At 44.2% G+C, this 19,050-nt stretch overlaps 1 protein-coding gene across 4 annotated transcripts in view; it reads left to right on the forward strand.

Moving 5' to 3' along the window:
• Positions 1 to 213: 213 nt before the first annotated feature.
• Positions 214 to 19,050, forward strand: part of ST3GAL6 (ST3 beta-galactoside alpha-2,3-sialyltransferase 6) — a 45,544-nt gene continuing 26,707 nt past the window's right edge. For 2 of the 4 annotated variants that reach the window (XM_075167509.1, XM_075167538.1), the window contains exon 1: positions 454 to 686. In XM_075167509.1, the coding sequence (XP_075023610.1) occupies positions 659 to 686 (28 nt within the window). In that variant the 5' untranslated portion in view covers positions 454 to 658. The other 2 variants (XM_075167519.1, XM_075167528.1) reach the window with 2 other exon arrangements.

A 19,050-nucleotide genomic window follows, 5' to 3' on the forward strand; every position in this document is an offset into this window, starting at 1 on the left:
GGAAGGCTCCGGCCCTCGGCGAACCGCCGGCCCAGCGGAGGAGGAAGAGGAGGAACAGCGGCTGCGGCTCCAGCTCCAGCTGGAAGTCAGTCAGAGAGGATACACTCTGTACGGCGCGGGGGGAGACGGAGTAGCGCTGTAGCTTTCCTCACGTGAGTCTCTCCTCCCCCTGGAAGGCTTTGGTATAAATCGAGGAGGAATTTCAGCAGGCTCGAGCCAAGTAACATCTCTGTCTAAACGCACAGCGTGTTTCCTTTTACGTTTTCTCTTGCAGATGGGGCTTAGCTGAAACAAGCCCTTCTCTTCATCCTTACCGTAAGCACCGCTGTACGGGAGTAAGGCTGAAGCTACCGAGAGGCTGCCTGGACGGCCCTGATAAGAAGCGACAAGTTCTGTCTTCCTGTCTTAAATGACTTAAAGATAAAATACATGCGCTATTGACAACTGGTAAGTGAATATCCCCGCTGTAGCTAGCTCTGTAGACTGTTGCATTGGCTGAGAGGATCTTGTGGACGGTGCCTGAACCCGTAGGACTGGGTGCCCTGAAAGTGCTTGTTCCCGAGTTTGCCGGTGCTTCTGCCGTGAGACATCTTCTCACCACGCTCTTGCGTTATTTCAGACGGGAAAGCTTCCAGCTAACCTCATGTAGAGTCTATGCATGCTTCCAATTTTAAAACCTCGTTCAGGTAAGTACTGATGGCAGCAGCTGCCAACAACATTGCTATTCAATGTAAATTACCACATATTCAAAGGCAGAGCTGGCTATTCCGATACATCAGCGTGTTCCTCGGTGAAAGCATTCAAGGAATTAATTGAACTTCCAGAGGGATGAAGCCTGCCTCTACAAGCCTCCTTTGAAGAGAATACAATTTTAATCGGCTTGAGAGCTGGTGAGATGAGATGTCCCAGACCTTTCCCAGAGGTTCCTGGGAACTTCCCGGTAAAAACTGACATCGCGGCGTGGCAGGGACCCGGTTATCGGTGAGGATGAGCCTGACAGGAGCTGAAGCGCCGCCGCCGCCCGGCTTGCGGGCGGCGTTCGGATGCGCTCGATGCCGCGCACAGGCGGCCGGTTCTGGGGACCGCCTGCGCCGGGGGAGAGGCCGGGCTGAGGCGCTGCCCGGGGCCGCATGCGGGGCCGGGTCTCGCCCCCGGCCGGAGGGGGAGCCCTGGGGGGGGCGCTCCCCGGCGGGCGGCGGGGGCAGCCGCGGGGAGCGGGGCCTCTCTCCGGGAGCGCGGGAGGAGGCGCCGCGCCGCGGGGGGGTCCGGCGGGCTGCCGGGCGCCGCCGCCCAGCCAGGTAGGTGGCCCGGGCGGGGCGGGGGAGGTGAGGGAAGGGGCCGTCCCCGTTCCCCCGGCGGCCCCTGCCGGCCGCGGGGCGGGGGGAGCCGTTCGCCTCTCCCCGGCCTCCCGGCGCAGCCCCGCTCCTGGGCCGGGGCGGCAGGCGGGGCCGGCCCCAGCCCCGAGGCCAGCCGCCGGGCCGCATGCCGCCGCCGCCGAGAGCCGCCTCGGGGCCCCCCGCGAGCGGTGAGTCGCGGCGGGCGGGCGCGGCTGCAGGCGGCGTGCCCTGCCGAGGCGGGGGAGATGAGGGGCGGCGGGGCCCGGCGGGCGGTAACGGGGCGGCAGGGCGCCGGCCGGGGGCTCCGGGGCTGGGCAGGGCAAGGCAGGGGGGAAAGCGGGCTCATGGGAGCAGGACAGCCCCGCGCAGGCGGGAGCCTCCCAGCAGAGCTGGCGGCGGCCGGCAGCGGTCCGTAAATAAAATTTGAGGGGAGATTCATGGCTTCTGCTAAGCTGCTTGGGTCTGGTAATCCCACCGTGTTGCCATGGCTGCCGGTCAGGCGGGTTCCGATAAAGGATTGCTTTTAGCGGAGGTACCGAAAGGGAGAGACTGCCCCTTGGAAATGCCGCAGGCCTGGGGGAAGGAACAATGGCTCCGTGGGTAGACTCTGCCTCAAGCTATGCAAATGCATTGCTTGTAGTTTAGGGAAGAAACAAACCCTGGAAGTTTTATGTTCTCTGCTTTTTTTAAAAGTCTCTGGATTATTATTTGGCAGTGGGGATGGTGTTTCTATTTTAGTTATTGCAAGCTGTGAGATCAGTCCTGCTGTCCTTTCTCAAATTAAAATTTCCAGTGAGATGAACAGTTGATCTGTTGGGATTTGTGGCTGTTGTGCTCCTGTTACCCAACTGAGACTTTCTGTCCAGGTTTCTTCAGTTTTTGTCTCTCTTCACCCACTTTATGCTGAGCTATTCTTGCATGCAGTGTGGTTGCAAAACTATTTAGGAAGGACGAACTTTGCGATGAGATGAGATTATTTGTTTTAACCTGGCAATTCAATTGCAGCTGAACTGCGTAAAAATGTTGTACATAAAAATAACTTCTATTGCGGAGAATGCCATGGTACTAGACTGATCACTCCTAAGCTTAAACTAAATTCAGGAAGGGCTTAAAGGAAAAGGAAATGTGTATGGAGCGAGGCTTCCTACCCGTCTGTTTCTGAATAGGAAATATTCCTATCTGATTAAGTCACAGAAGTGGTATTTCTGACACTAAAATAACTTTCCTTCCATATGTAAAATTACACCTGTTGTATCCTTGTTTTTCTTCCCACCTACATGAAATAAATCTATGATCTTTCCTTCCAGCATGATGCAGTACCTGCTTCTTTAGCGTGTCTGTGTCTATCTCTCTGCTGAACTGAAGCAGAGTCAATTAAGTCACTCTTTAAGCTTATGGCTGTTTATTAAAGCAGCAGTATTAAAGGTGGGTAAGTCCCATGGTCTCCCTGAGGGTGGTCTTGGCTGTAGGAGATCTCTTCTGCTTGTGGGATGTATGAATCGTCCCCTGAGACTCTCGAGACTCCCAGTGTGCAAATACCCCCCTGTTCAAAACCAGGGGGAAAGTTTCTCTGTGGAAGCAATTGCCTGATGGGGAAGTGCCCATGGGAACAGCTGCAGAGTGTGTAGGCAGGACAGCAAAACCTGAAAGCTGGCAAGAAGATCACAAGTGCCGAGTCCTAAGTTGTAAAGAAGTAGGGAAATAGGTGAGTTACCGTGTTTTGGCTAGACAACGTGATTGGTGAGACGTTATTTTGATATGTACTGTGTGCGCAGCTAAATAATGGCTTTAGCAATTATGCAGGGGAGTTGCCTCACTGAGAAGGGAAATACAGCAGCTGGTGACAATGGCAAGCGCTTGAGGTGCTTGTTTACCACCTCCTCAGACCTTTGAAAGCTTACAAGCAGAGACAGTTTTAGAGGATTTTGGATGATTGCTTTCTTCCTTGTGTGATCATTTTTGGACAGGAGGCAGGGAGTGGTAATAGTCTTTCTTATGATGGCTTCTTTGTGCCATTAACGCCTTTATCCCAGGCTTGTTTTCATTGTTAGTTTTTGGGCACACTATGATTAGTGCCTTTCAGTAAAGTTTTGATCTGTCCTCCCAAGACAGGCTTGGGAGAGTTCTCATAAACCTGCTTTGGCTGATTTGTGGTTTTCCACTTCTTGCGTGTTGCTTCATATGCTGCTGGAGGGGGTCGTTCAAGTATTGTGGCCTGGAAGAGGATGCAATCAGATGAGTCATCTGAAGATATCACTTGAAGACCTCCATGACGAAATCCACACCATTGACTCAAAGGGGCTTGTAAGGAAAAGCTCACTTTTTTTTTTTTTTTCCCCTCCACAGGATAGCTTGAGCTCTAGCACAGGATCTTGGTTTGTTTGTCTCTGTACCTTAAGATTAAGGTTATTTTACTTATAAGTATGAAAGGTTGTTTTTAATGCGTGTGTGCTGTGAGATACTCCGCTGTGGTTCCCTAGTTAAGTGCATTTTAGGAACGAGCTCAAAATCACTTGAAATACCTCTCTTTACAGACATCTTTCCTTACAGATGCTTGTAAAGTTGAAATGTGCACTGTGCATTTAAGAGGAGTTTAGTTTATCAAGCTTATGACAACCTGTTTGTCATTCATTTGAATAATTTGTTCATCAATTTCTCTAGCCTTATAGAGAAGCTAGTAAATAATATTGGGAAATTAATTTGTGGGATAACTGAGTGTACAGGGTTTTTTCTTTTTCAGAGTTTCTATTTTCTACCGTCTATTTAGTCAAAAGGGTTTTGTGGCAGAATAAAAACCCCTGAACTTCCCAATTAATCCGATTTCTTTTACTTCTGTTTTTGCTGTGTTACATATGATGACTTCTGTACCTATTCATAGTCTTCAAGGGAGATGGAAAAAAAACTTCTTTTATTTATTTATTTTATTATTTGGTGTATGAACATGTTGAAGTGAAAAATCTTTTATCCTCCTGCTACAGAAGAACCTAAAACCTCAGCTTTTCTTGATGTGTATTGAGGTCGGAAGGAAAATGTGATGTGCAAGCTGTTTCCTTTACAAGTCACCTTTCAGTAGTGTCTCAAATGAATCAGCTCTCACTTTGCGGTTCAGTGTATTAATCGCTGATATCAGTAGCTGCTATTTGTGCAGAAAGCTTGAAAAGTGATGGGCAGCATTAGCTAGTGTGTGCTATGAAGCAAAAATGGGGAAAATGTGGCTTGCATGCAATATCACTACTTTTTGAAAAATGCGTTGGACAATTGCAGGTGCCGAACGTGATACAATACTTTGCAGTAGCGCTTCTTGCTATGTTCTGTACCTATCATCTTAAAATATCACATCCTTTTAAAGTTCATTTAGTTAGTGTGGGGTGGCTCTTCAGTGTTCAAAGACGGTCATTCTTTGGTCTTGAAGGCAAAAGCGAAGCCTTGGTATCTTGAGAGGAAGACCCTTTACAGAACTGCGACAAAGTGAGCAAACTTCAAGCATCCCCTGGAAAATACCCAAAGTTTGCATATAACTGTTCTGTATTGCCTCTGCTCCCAGTCCTGGCAGCAGCAGTAAAACTGGAGTACATTGTGCTAGAGCTATTCTTTACATTCCAGCATCCACGGGGAGCCAGGAGGAACAAGGCAAAAACTTGTATAGCCCCCACTTGCCCTGGCTGGGAAGGGAAGGCTGGAAAACTTGAGGAGCCACAAAGCTGATCCTCCCTCCTGTTAGGAGGCCACGAATGGAGTAATCAAGGAACTGGTTTTAAGAGCAGACAGGAATGAAATGAAGTTCAGACTTAATCATTGAAGCTCTTCTTAGCATCTGTTGATTTACAGTGCAAGTTTCCATTCCCCTAGCAGGAATATTGCTTTCTTTTGGGCCACTAGCCAGTGGGAAACTTTATTTGTGAGGTGGGTGGCTAGTAGTCTTAGATTTCCACAGACTTTTCAACTCACTTTTAAAACAACAGTTTCTAGCCCTTGTGAGTACAGGTCGGAAACACTAAAATAAGGATCAGCTGCTGCAGAGCTCAGAAAAGCTCTTTGTTAGACTGGATCCGCAGGCTGACGCTTTTGCAGCACAGCGGTAGCTGGCTGCTGCTTTCTTTCATTACTGCTTTTGAGAGTCCTGTGGCCAGCAGTGAAATGAGAACGGTGCGAGGGGCACGTCATCGGCTTACCTAGAGCCTTAGCAGAGGTAGGAATGGAAATACGCATGTGTAATGACCATTTAATAGTAAATACAAAATGTGTGTGTATAAAATACAAATGGTATTGCATGTGGGATGGGGGAGGAGGAGTCCCTTTCCCAGGGTAAGAAAGGAATTGAAGTTGTGTTTTTGCCATAATCTTTTTTTCTTTTTTCCAATGTAATTGTTGGTTTACATAGCTCCCTCCTGGGCAGCTAATTTTTGCAGGTGTGTTGCACTGACACAGTTTTTTGGCTACACGATGACCTGTGTGGGGGAAATGATCTGTTTAGGGAAAGGAGCATCAAGCACCCTAGCATAACACAAGGGGCAGTGGGGTAAGGAACTTGTGGATTTTCCCCCCCACATAAGGAGAGAGGAAGATGCTTCCTCCTTAAGAGCTGTTGTTGCTGAATGAAACAACAACCTTATTCATCTTTCAGCAGTCAAAATAGATATTTCCTGTTTCTTTGAAGTTCTTGAACCTGCCTGTCTATGTCCTCCGCCAGTGTCACGTCTGAGCACCCTGGAAACATTATCATCTCGATCTTCACAGTGCTTCAGGTAGTCTGAAGTCAATGTGTGGGATTGAGACTAGGAGGAGGGTTAGTGGTGTAGATGGGAGATACGCTGTAGGGTTTGATTGAACATAACATTTGCACAAGATTAAATGGAGCCATAATATTAAATCCACTTGATGAAGCGCCAGAGCAAGTTAGGATTTGTCCATATTGGTGAATGCGTGCAAGGCTTGCTAGCATGTGGTAGCTAGTCTTGATCATGCCCCTTGTGTAGACAAGTCACTGCCTTCTCATCCAGTTAGCTGGGAAAAGCCTGTTTTTTGCTGGAAACAGTTAAGGGAAAACTACAGCTAGCTCTGCTTGCCCAAATGTTTTGCAATATTTAATGAGACAGGGTGACTGTTACTTGCCTCAGCTGAGAATCTGGAAGGCTGTATAAGCCTATCCTTCCCTCTCCAATTTTAATTGGAAGTTTTAATTCCCCATTCTCAAAAAGTCGAGGGCCTCAGGACTGTGTCTGTAGTGAAGTGCCCTGTGGTTCAGCAGCTCTGGTGTAGCAGTGCCACTTGAGTCTCCTTCGGTGGGTTTCCTGTCCTTTCTTCTGTCCTGGTTCCCAAGTGTAGACATTAGCATCCTTTTATGGACCAGCCAAAAGGAGTAGGCAGGGACATTATCCTCCAACTCCTGTACTAAACGATCGTACAAGGGGAATGTGTGGACAAGGGGAGTGAACCAAAAAATGTCCACAATGTCCTGTCTCCCTCCAGCATCTCCCTCTGTCACTGCTGGAGACAGATCAGTGGTCTGGATGGACGTTGGTCTGACATAGCAGAGCGTTTCTTGTGCCTGTGTTGCTCACCTTGTGCAGTGGAGCACAGGCCAGGTGTGTAAACTGGGTTTTGAGTAGCCAGATGGTTAAAATACCGGTCAGCGTAAATACCATTTGTACAGTTTCTCAAGATTGTCTGCCTTTTCTTGCAAAACGTGTTAAGGAAATACTGTTACTTCATTTTCACTGGAGCAATTTGAATGGAATAGCTATTTTCATTCCTCCTTTCTTCTGTGCTAATGGCACGCCATAATTTGTTTTCAACTTGGGACATTGGTTCTTAGATGGCTTAGCCTCAAACCTTAGGTTTTGTATTAGTTTAAAGATTTCTAAGCTAAATTGAGAATGTTGTTCAGAGGTTTTTGGAAAGAACGGTGAAGTGAAATAGAATATGCATCTCATTCTTCAGGTTTCACAGAGAATATTTCCTATAATAAATACTGGCTGGTGTCAGAGTGACTTTTTTCAAAGCTGGGTGACTGAAGTCAGCTAACACTATCTATTAAGTGACTGAAAAGGATATTTAAAATGTTTAACTTCAGGCAACTGTTTTGGGAAATTTGGACACTTACATGTTTGTGCAAGACTTTTCAAAATTTTAGCTTTTTTTTTTTTTTTTGGCCAGAGGCTCTTATAATATCTCTGCCACACAATTGTGTGACAAACAGGTATAATGAAACCAGGTTTCTGATGTCTTTCTGCATGTAGACTTTCTGATCTTTAGTGAAGTTTTTATAGGGTTTCTTTGTTCTACCCAGCAGCCTGTTCATTTTTGCAAAACTTGTGGAGGTCTCGACCACATTAAGTTCCTAATCTCCTGTCAAATTTTGACTGAAATTAGCCAAAGGGGTTCAAAAGTTCTATAGGGAAGGAAAGAAAGGACATGCACGCGTGCGTACAGGGTATGATTGCATAAATCTCATTTCATGCTAGGAACACATGCAATATAACAGAGCAAAAAGCCTTTTACTGTACTGCATTTCATGCTCTAATGGAGTTCTGCGGCATGAATAGCAATCTGATAGGACACGGTGATGCTGGAGGCTAAGCTGGATTTGGTGTGGTCAGGGCAGCAAGGAAAAGATGTCAGCAGGCAACACAGCAGGTCCTGCTTACAGTCTGTCTTGCTCTAGAGGACTTCCAGTTTTATGCTGAAGCAAATATCAGACTACATGTTTTATCCCTGCTGCAGTGTGGGCCAGTTTGGTTATGGAAGAGAAGATCTGGGCCACAAAAGAAGTCCATTGCCCTGCTGTGACTCACGGAGAGGTGAGCCCTGTATTATCTCAGGGCTTACCTCTTACTCTATCTTCAGAGATACTTGCACATACAGCCCTGGGCAAATCTGACACTCAGCAAAGATCAGGTAGGGGGGGATGGCTAATCTGTTTAAAAATGCTACAATCCTGAAGAAACTCCTGTTCATTTTGCTGTAGCATTTAAAGGACTGTTGAAACTGAGAATCGAACAGCAAGAATAGACACTCTGTTTCACATACGGCAAATCAGACTTGGCTTAGAAAGTAACAAACCAAACGGATGGAGGGAGCTGATGATGTGCAGCAGAAAGTTCTGTGAAGCCATCGCTGCAGCAGGGCCGGGCTGCCTGTCTGCAGCCTGCCCCCGGCGGGAAGGCTGCCCAGTTGCCCGCACCGCGCCTGGCCCTCAGCTGGGCTCATAGGCGTTTTAGTTGCCACTACCGGGCAACCCCAGCAGGAAGGCTGAGAGTCCGTGAAAAAGCGTGAGTGGGTGGGGTGAAATGCACCTTTGACTCCCCTCAGGTTTAGGGGTGACTGTCCTTTTCAAAAAAAACCAAAAAAAAACCCCCAAAAACAAAACCACCAAACAAAAAAAAAAAAAACCACAAACAAAAAACCCCCCAAAACAGTGATACATCAATTTTCAATTTTGGGGAGGAAATGGGTTGTGTTTAACCTTCAGCGAGGATTGGGGTCTGAAAGTCCTAAATGGGTGTCTCTGTATAGCACTGAGAAAAGCATATAAGCTTTCCCAGCATTCCCTACTGACTAATTTAGGCAGCTTTCCTCCCAGGCAGATGGCAACTGAAGATTACCATCAGAGATAATTAGCTTTCATCATGTATAGGTAAGGAAACTAAGGTGCATATTTCAGGGCTATGAACTCCATTAGAGGATGAATACCCACTAAAAGTTAGCACTGCAATATGGGCTGTTGCAGTGTCATTTTATAGCTCTGTATACACAGAAATAAGTAAATAAACTTGTGCAAACTTTTTCATAAGAAGCCGAGTTCCCTTAGAGCAACTAACAGTTACTCTATGAATAAGTCCGGTTCTGGTTTTATGTGTTAGCCTGCTCCTTTGTCCTGGGTTTTTATTGTGAACTTGATTTCAGCTTTGTCTAAGGAAACACACAATTAATGATACTCTGAATCTGAAGTCAGATACACCTACATCTTTGTTCCCCTTGGAAAGCTCATTGCCTTACAAACAAACTTTTTTTTTAACACACGTAGACTTACTGGCAGCCTTTCCCATTCAGGTAATATGTCAGTTAGGACTTTACATGCTGCATTAAATGTTCTTCAGGACTACATTTTTCAGCTATGCTTATGTATCTCATAGCTCTCAAAATCCTCAGGATAAGTACAGTTTGGATGTTGTATGTAGTAGTTTTTCCTGTATTCACATTTAAGAAATGAAACAAGGCACTAAAAGCCTTTAGGGGGTCAGATACAGGCTTTGCTGCAACGTGTACAACAGTTCTTTGTTAGCTCAAAAACACTTTATGTCCACAAAGCATTCTCATAGTTATGAAGTTGCTCATTAGAGCTTTTCTTCTTACGGGGTTTTTTTGTTGTTGTAGTAAATAATATTTTTTGAGCTTTAGCGCTAAGAAAACAAAGCTACATATAAAGAAGACTTTTGAAAATAGCCTTAATACTTACAATATTTGAGCTTTTCCAGTTTGGCACTGTCAGTTTGGGTTTAGCTTTCTTATAGTAGTTAGCAGTTAAGGTGTGTATTCTGATTAATTTTCAAGATCCAAAGGCAATGTGAATGTAGTCATTGCAATGCTGAATTGAGAGCGCTGGAAGTGTAAGGCATTAACATTATCAGAGAAGCTGCTCAAACTGTTGGCGTCCTGCAGCCTTCTCCTGAGCTGGCAGGATCGCTGCCCTGGGAAACTTCCAAGACTTCGAAGTAGTGTGGGGTAAGTGCTACCACTTATCTCCATTTTCCTCCCTCCCTGAATTAATTTAGCTTTACGCTTTTCACTGACTTGTTTTGCTGCATTCCTGAGAATCCCAGAGCTCTCCATTGGCACACATGCATCGCAGCAGATTGACTTGCAGAATCTGCTGTTGGGGTAAATTCCATCTGAAACAGCTGGGGGTTTGGGGTTTTTTGGTGGTTTGTTTTTTTTTTTAGCAGTTGAGGCAAGACAGCAAAAATCAGTGAACATAATATGTTTGGGGCTCTCACTACAGATGTGCTTTGCATGTTATTTACATGAAAATTAAACTTTTCAGTTTTGTATGCTGGTAGGAGCATGTTCACACCTATTTGCTGGGCCTCTTAATCCACACAAACCTGCATAACGTAACTTGTTGCTTTTTAAAATATGAGGACTAAAAATTTTGGTAAAAAGAGCTGTGGCATCAGATGATGGCAGTCCATGTGTCACGAATGAGTGGCTTAGAGGCCGCTTAAAGAGTCATTGTCAAAGGTGCGATCTTAATAGAGATTTACAAAAGCGCGACTTAACAGTTCAATGGCAAGGTCCACTCTATCACTTACTACATGGATGAAGCACACAAAGGAAAATCGTGTTATAATTGGGCTAGAACGATTTGTACAGACACCAAGGATGAAAAGGCTAAGGGAGACCCTCCCGTTGAGTCATGAGGTTCAGAGAAGACCCAGCTGGATCCAGTCTTAGTCTCAGACTTGGACAACGGTTTATGTCTGATACCAAAAGGGTAAGGAGGCCCTCCCGTTGGGTCATGAGGTTCAGAGTAGACCCCCTTGCTTTCCAAACTCCTTCTTGGAGAGGAGTCTAGGTGCAGCTGGATCTACCCCTAGTCTCAGGCTCAGACAACGGTTTATGTCTAGGGATTGATTGTGTTTAGCAGCATTCACCATTTCCAGGTGGATCACAATATTTTGGCAGCACTTAATTATTAACTAATCTAACATTTACAAAGTAAGTTAGTAGAGTCTACTACAATCATGACTTAATTACAAATTATGCTTACTGTTAGTTCACACACACACAGAGACAGAAATACATACAAAAATGTACAGAAGGTACATGTTAAAAATTCCCCTTGAGTTCCGTGAAGGAATATTCACATAAAATGTCTCGGCATTTCTCTCAACAGGTGAGGGTTGAGCTTCGAGGAGTGAAGGGGTTCAGCCCAGGTCCCGTCGTCAGCTTTTGGCGCCGGTCCTCCAAATATCGCAGACCCGAGAGGTCACGAGCTCTGAGAGGCATCCCACTCAGAGGGAGATGCTGGGCGCACCCCGCTGCGGTCCCGCTGAGCTCAAAGGGTCTCGCTTAGAGCCACCATTTATAGGTTCGCAAGATGATTGACTTTAGTCATCTGTAAATTTCCATCCTGGCCGCAGAATGAGGTGGTTACTAAGATTCTGAAGGTTTCAGCGTTGTTACAATTGAGCTACGACTCGGATAAGACAACGCCTGGGCCAGGCAGCGGGAGTATGTTCCCAGCCTCAGCCGTGCCGAGTTTCTGTTACAGTCAAGGAGCGCTCAACCCTCAGACTGGGTGCACCAAGGCCGAGGTTTCGTGGGGATTTCTGAGATCAACGGGTGGCCCAGGAGAAGGGGGGGGGAATGCACCACCACACCATGCATATTTGGTCTTAATCACGACTGGGGCTATGTGAAAACTAGTCATACAAAAAGCACCTGTGTCTCTTTAGGGACAGATTCTGACACCCGTACAGGTCAGGATTCATACTGTTACGACTAAGCGAGAAATTAGTCCGATTTACTTGGGACTTACTGTTGATGTGGAGGGGGAGCATTTCATTCTCCATGTGCTAGTAGTGAAGCAAGTAAATTAGCCCTCTAAGTTATCTTTTTTAAAAAAAAAAACCCCAAAACCAAAACAAAACCAAAAAACCCACATTATTCCTTCTACCCTTGACAGCCCTAATTTTGCGTGTGAGTGGTTTTTTGGGGTTTTTTTTGTGATTTATTTTAGCCTACGGTTGAGATTATTCTTTGTTTTCCCCAAGCTGACTGGTACATCTAGTTTTGTAATTCCCAGCCATTTTTGTGAGAGCTGAGGTTAAATCACTAGCTCCAAATCAGCCAGAGCTGTATGTTTTAGATATCCTAGGCGTTATTAGAAGACAAAGTGTGCCTTGTTTCAAGGTGAACTTAATGCTGTAGTGAATGTGCGTGTATAATACAGATAAAATTCTCTGGTTGGACCTTTATTTATTTAGGTTAATTGTGGTTTCTGGGGGAAAAAAATGGTGAGCTGATATGGTTTGTAACTGAACTGTTTTGAAACTTGACTAATTTGGCTATTTCCAGCCTTTGCTCCTTCCACTTTTTTCCCATCTTTTCTCTCTGGGAAACCTAAGAAGAATTATTTGTTTGACCTTGAGCCTCCGACTCTGCAGGCACTCATGGACAAAGAACAGTGGGTGTGAATGAGTAACTGATGTTGTAGTGGGATGTATATCTTTCTATTAATCATTTTCTGTTTTCTCAAGCATAGTGTTGTATGTCTGTTGTCTTTGTTGTTTAAAAGGAGGTGAAGAGGCAAAACAAATCAAAACCATGATGCTCTATTCCTTCAGGAAGAGCAGCTCAATTTGACAGAAGCCTTTTCAGTTATGCAAGTCAAGGTGTGAGGAGAAAATAACTTGAACTCAGACACCCAAGCCATGTTGAATGGCTTGTTTATATTCCAGTCGTTCTGGAAGAAGAGCTGAAGTGAGAGGGGAAACGTAGGCTGAGAAGGAACAGTGTTGTCACCACAATAGGCAGGAGGAGCTGCGTGGATTTATAGCACCCGTTCTCTGTGTATTTTGTTGTATCATGTATTATACCGACACCTGTGATGCATAATGTATAAATAGCAGCCTAGCTTGGGCTAGCTAAAGCTTTAAAGGTTAATCTGGGAAAGTACAACAGAGCTGGAAGAAATCTTTCAGCTAAAAGGCTGTGTACTGAATTTGTGATTTTTTTTTTTTTTTTAAATAACTTTTTTTTAAAGGTGTAGTTAGACCTGAGTTTGTGGTGTTTGCTTTGATTGAAGCTTTGGGAATTGAGGAAGCAGAGCTATGTGTGCTCAGCCCATACCTGCTTTGGACTTTGCATGCACAGATTAGCTCTTGACTGAACCCAAAGTAGTTTTTGTACTGCATTGCATCTCTGTGGCTGCTGGGCATGGTAGTAACTGCTGGTCTACGTTCAAGTGCACTGCAGGAAGGAAAAAAAAAAAGCAAGCAGCAAAGTGTGTGTGTGTGAGGCCCGTGGAGGAACAGGACAGGGGAAGCATATGGAAACGTCTGTTCCCAACTTCTGTGCACCTCTGCATAAATTGGCCACTTTCTTCTAGTCCTGATGTCAAGGCACAAAAGCAGGCAAGAAGCTGAGGCTGTGGACTTGATCTTATTCTTGATCGCAATTATAGGTAAAGTTTCTGGACATTTGTGATACTTAGAAAGCACCAGTTAGATGAGAATCCACTAGTTATTATTGTTCCTTTTCCCCTCAAAGCCACAAGCTGGATTTGGATCTACCCAGGGCTGACTTTTAAACTCAAGTTATCAGTGTTTAACTGTGCTATAACAAGTGTGTCCATTGTTGGAATGATTCCCAAGCCATTTTGGAACATCAGGGAATATTGTTTTCTATCTTGGAGGGGAAAAAAAAATTAAAAACGACGTTCACCATCTGAGAAATATCAAACCAGCTCTCTCTTTTACGCTTGCAGTTTTAATTTTGTGTCTACACTATGCAATGGAGCATGCTGTCACCTTGAGCTCGTGCCAGGGCTCCACATTGCACTGTGATAATCTGAGCCAAAATATTAGCTCGGATCTCAAGGGTGGCAAAGCAACCCTGTGATAGCCCCAAGCTGGAGGTAACATGTTCTGCCTCTCAGCAGGGCTAATTAACTCTGCCTTAGACAGTTGCACCTAGTACTGCTCCTATTTGAGGGCCATTTGAGTGATACCTAATGCCTGCACTCCATTGTGTTTTGCTCATCAGGGTTTTCTGGCAGGATGCACTGGCTGATGCTTTGTACTCCTGTTTTTAATCCGTGGAGCTAGTATTTGGTGTCAGTATAAGTGATGTTAAATTTTGCATTGGTAGGCCCAAAAGTGGCATCTCTGTGAAACAACGCACATTATTGATTGCGGTAACCTCTGAGAACCGGATCACAGCATTTTTTTGCAGCCAAAAGGGGGACTGTTTCAGTCAGCTTTAAAAAGCTGGTGGTAACGTGACCTAGGCTTGTACGTGTGTCTTCTTGCTATCCAAGAAACCGTCTGATGAGTGCATGCAACCTCTCTTTTTCTCTGGCTTTTTCATTTTTTCTGTTCCTGCCCCCACTGTGGGGCATGTGTAAAAGCTGCTGGGTGCTCAGGCAGAGGGAGGGAAGAGGAGTGAAAAAGGAGTCACACCACTGAACAGATGATACTGCACTAGATAAAAAGGAGGTAAGAACAAGGGAGTCTGAGCGTGGTCATAAGACTGCAAGAGTAAGTCAGGACCTGCAGGCCTTTTGCAGCTTTTGCCAAACTCTGCCTATTGATGGCATGTCTTCCTGGAAGGCTACAAACTTGTGTTTTTCAGATCTTACCTGAAATGTTGAAGTGCTTGGGTTTGGCTAGAACAAGCCACCATACCTGATTTCTTGCATTTAAAGGTGGTAATGGGAATGAGGTGAGGGTGCCGGGCTGGAGATGAAGGTTTGGAGGGGTGTAGGTGCTGCGTTGTCTGTTATGCCCAAGACACGCAGATAAACTGTGCTTGTTCCCGGGCCTGCCTGCAGCCTTCTGGAAGGGAGCTACCCTCCCTCTTCCACCAGCCATCCTGTCTAGGTAAATTAGGATTGCAGGGGGTGAAAACATAATAGATTTGACTGGATTCGGATTCTTTATCGATACCTTTTAGCCAAAGGATATGCCTGCGTGGGAAGAGTTTCTGAGCTTATAAGTAGGACTGGAGAGTCACACAAGAGGGAAAGTGATGCAGAGATCTCCTTGAAGATTTTGGACAGAAACAAACTGAAATGGTGATTGTCAATGAAAAATACTGATTAAGTTGCTTTTCCTTCTTGCTTGACCCACCTGGCAGGCATGTTCTGGTGAGGAGCAAAATACTGGTGTCTATACTTGAAAGATAAAAATGGAATAAAATAATCATGAATTGTCCACAAAATGATGAATGTATTGCTTGTCTCTTGTGGTACAGAATAGGTTTCACCATTAGAAGGATGATCAAAGGGAGGAAGGCAAGCACTTAGACCCTAAACCCAATCTATTAACTCTTGCAGCCTGTCCTGAGTTAGTGTGCAGCCCTGCAAAAGGTCAAAGGTGGACACAACTCTAGTCTGCATCTCTCCCCAGTAGATTAATGTCAGCAGAGGCTACATTTTGGGCTCTAGTAGCTGATAAGTAGCAAGGGTTGACTAAATCTACTAAACATCACTACTACTGTGATACTAAATCTACTGGACATCATTGCTTGCTGCCGAGTACTTGGAGAAAAGAGTATCTTGCTATTTCTTTTCAAGTCTGTTGCAGTAGTTGGAGAAAGGGGAAATGTTAGGGGAAACATTGGAAACCTTCCTTAATAAAGAGAAGCTGTCTCTGGAGGAAGACAGTCTTTTTTCAGTTATCAGGATGCTGTGGAAGTAAATGGCTAGTTCAGTATGCTTGTTGAAAGAGATTAGGGCAGAAAGAGCCTGAATCTTCTAGTGCAGGAAAAATTTTTAACTGCTGGTAGAGATCATACGTGTGGTGTGATGGTGGGAGTACCCAATGACATTTTGACACAGTAAAAACCTTAGTTTTTTGGTGTCATGGTTTGTGCAGGCCTTTAGGAACAGGAATAACTGCTTTGGTTTTGTGTGGGGTGGGGCAGGTTAGCAAGAATCTTTTCCAACTAAGATGCTGTTAAACTTCAAAACCAAGTCACTCTTACAGAGTTAGAAATGCAGTTTTAATTCAGGGCCACTTTGCTAGGATAATCCAGTATATCTAGCTTCCTCATTTAAACTTAATATTTCTGAGGACTTCTGTTTCTTAATAAACTAAAATCGAAAGGAGCATTGGAAATGATGAAAAAAATTTAAGGAGTGTGTGAGGGAAGGCACTAGACTGACTCAGCCACTTCAGTACCTTTAAGACTCCGCTGCGGTGCTATTGCATTGTCCACTACGGCGTTTCCTTCCTGAAGAGGAGGAGAATTAATGAACTATGCACGTACTTAGAGCAAGAACTGGAAGAGTTAGTGATGAATAGTGTATAGATTTGGCAGAAGAAATATATAGATATGTGCCATCATGTGCTCACGTTTTGGCAACTTAACTTGAGACAAATGATGACATGAGAAAACTCCCTCCTGGGTGTCCTTTTGCTGTATAGTTGTTCCACCGGCAGGTGCTACATCCTGACCAAAAGGAAGCAGTGCTGCAGGACTTGTGATTGCAAGTGAGCCCACAAAATTCTGACTACACCTTAAAAATCCTGATGTTTCTTTTTAAACTTTTTAGTAGGTTTTTATGCGCTTTTTCCGCTGTCCCTTTAGATTTCAAGGTCCTCTCAAAGCACATTTTCAAGCTCACTTCCCTTCCTCCCCCACAACTACAAGGGCTAGGAATTTGCGGTTCTGAGTGAGCTGAAATTTTCATGCTGTCAGGTAATTGCAGCAGCAACAAGTTAAACTGTCACAAGACTAGGTATGGAACTAAGATTGTTTTAAGACGAGTAGTATTTAATTTAGTAGTAACCACTTTTTAGTTAAATATTTATTAACTGTTTACATCAGTAATAGTCAAAGGTGCTTTACTAAATAACTAGGACAGGTGGAAAAGCCTCCTGCATTGTATTATTAACAACCTAACTTTAAGCAAGAAAGCAAAAGGAAGGCTTACAAGTGTTATGAAAAAAGGCGATTGTAGTGTGGTCATGTGATTGCCCTGTCCAACAGCTGTAGTTTCCTGCGTGATTATTTTATTCTGTGGCATGGCTGCATCAACTGCATATGAAAGCTGAAAGATAAACAGAGGCTATGAGATAGTGGCTCGTATCAGATACCATGCTTACTGAAGTAGCAGAATAAAGACTAATTATAAGTAAAGATGCAGCTCTGACAAGGGTGTTGGTTCCCCACTTCCACCGAGGGAAGAAAAAATTAGCCTCTGGGCTTATATAGCTAATTTGTCATATACTCAAATGCGTCTCTGTGGTGAGTTGATGGGAGATGGGGTGGACCCATCTGTCCGTAGGAGATGCAGGCTGATCTCTTAATACTGTAACAGGGTCTGTCTTGTCTAATTCTGTAATTGTAGCTCTGCTTTGGCAGGGGTGGGAAGTGGAACAGCTGAAATTAGCTTAGATTCCTATTAAAAAATGCCCATCGATCTTTTTACACCACTTACGCATCCTGTTGCTTCCTTACGTTCAGAAAATTGACTAGCTAACACAGTTAATGTCGCGCGTTGGTATGCTGGGGTTCCTTGCCCCTTTCGTTGTGTGGATCACTTAGGCTTTTTAGAAAGACGAGGGGATTGAATAGTTGAGTTCCAGCTTTGTCCTCCTTGTTTTGCTTAACCCTGACTGACCTTGACCTAAGGGCACCATGACCTCTGTCAGTCAGGTTGATGGGCTTAAATCAAGATGCCGGGTCTTGTGTTGTGTTAAATAAGCTGGAATGTGACTGTCATTTTGCATCTGAACTGTGTCTTCTCAATTGCCTATTTTCTTGCATCTCTGACTATGGGAATTTTCTAGTGCAATATTTGCATTGTAGGAGTTTGTTTTCCTTTGATTAACTTTCTATAACACTCAGCTATTTTAAAGTAGCTGGAAAATGCTGTCATCATTAAAAATACACCCAGAATAATTTCTTCTGTAAACAAGGCAGTGGTTCTGTTTACTAAACCAGGTTAAGAAAGTCTTCACTAAAAAGATCGTCTTTCTTGACTACAGAACTTTCTCTTCAGAGCACAGAATGAAGCTGGGCACTGGGGGATGGGATGGTGAGAAGAAACTTGTATAGTTAAAGACCATTTTATGTTCTGAAGAGCTGAGTAGGTACACCCTTAATGATGCTATATTCTCATGTGTGTGCCGGGCTGAATGTCCTACATAAGATACTGAAAGTTGTCACAGATTCCTTATGCTCCTGTTTGAAGAACGACGTTGACTTACGTTCTCTTGTTTTAATGAATTTTTTGCAGGCTGTACGAATATCTTTGTAAATACTTTACAAAAAGAACAATTTTATTTTCTCTGTTTGTGAATAATACTGTTGTGAATAATAGCGTTATGTATAATATTTTTGTTTTTAAAAGACCCTTTATGGGCAGCTTTGCCTTGTCTCTTCTCTGTTTTGTAGCTTGGTCTTACTCTTCAGCAAGGTTCTCTTTTACATTGAAGTCACCAAAATCAGCAATTTAATCAGTTGTTAATTTAGTAACTTTATCTGAAGAGCTGGTTCATTGTGTTCTATTGTTTAACTGAAGTTTGCATTGATTGAATTAGGGACTAAAAAGTAAACAGCTGATATCCACTTTAGTGGGATATTTTAGCAAACTTTTGCAAAGCAGGAGAGGGTAAAAATACTGACAATGAAAGGAAAAAAAAAAAACACAAAGAGTGCAGTATCTTTTTTAAGTAAATGAGCCGTTGAGGACACTTGACTAAACCCAGTAGGTGAGTTTCCTTGTAATGTTCCTGCAGTTTTAGGGAAAGACTCTTAGAAAATTATTGCAAAAACTCTGGGTTTGCTCTAGAAGTTGAGTGTGACTGTCCAAAAAAATTTTCAGTGACTCTTTAAGGAGAGTCAAGGGAGTTGGAGCTGTGAGGGAGGCAGTGTTACTTCCCAACCAGGGATGAAAGGTTGAAATTGCAACAGCTGCAGCCTGTGAGTATTTCATCCAGAACAGAGCAGGACAGCCTAGAGGATATACTTAAGGTTGATA

This window comes from Calonectris borealis, chromosome 1, assembly GCF_964195595.1.
Source record: "Calonectris borealis chromosome 1, bCalBor7.hap1.2, whole genome shotgun sequence".
NCBI classification, from domain to species: domain Eukaryota; kingdom Metazoa; phylum Chordata; class Aves; order Procellariiformes; family Procellariidae; genus Calonectris; species Calonectris borealis.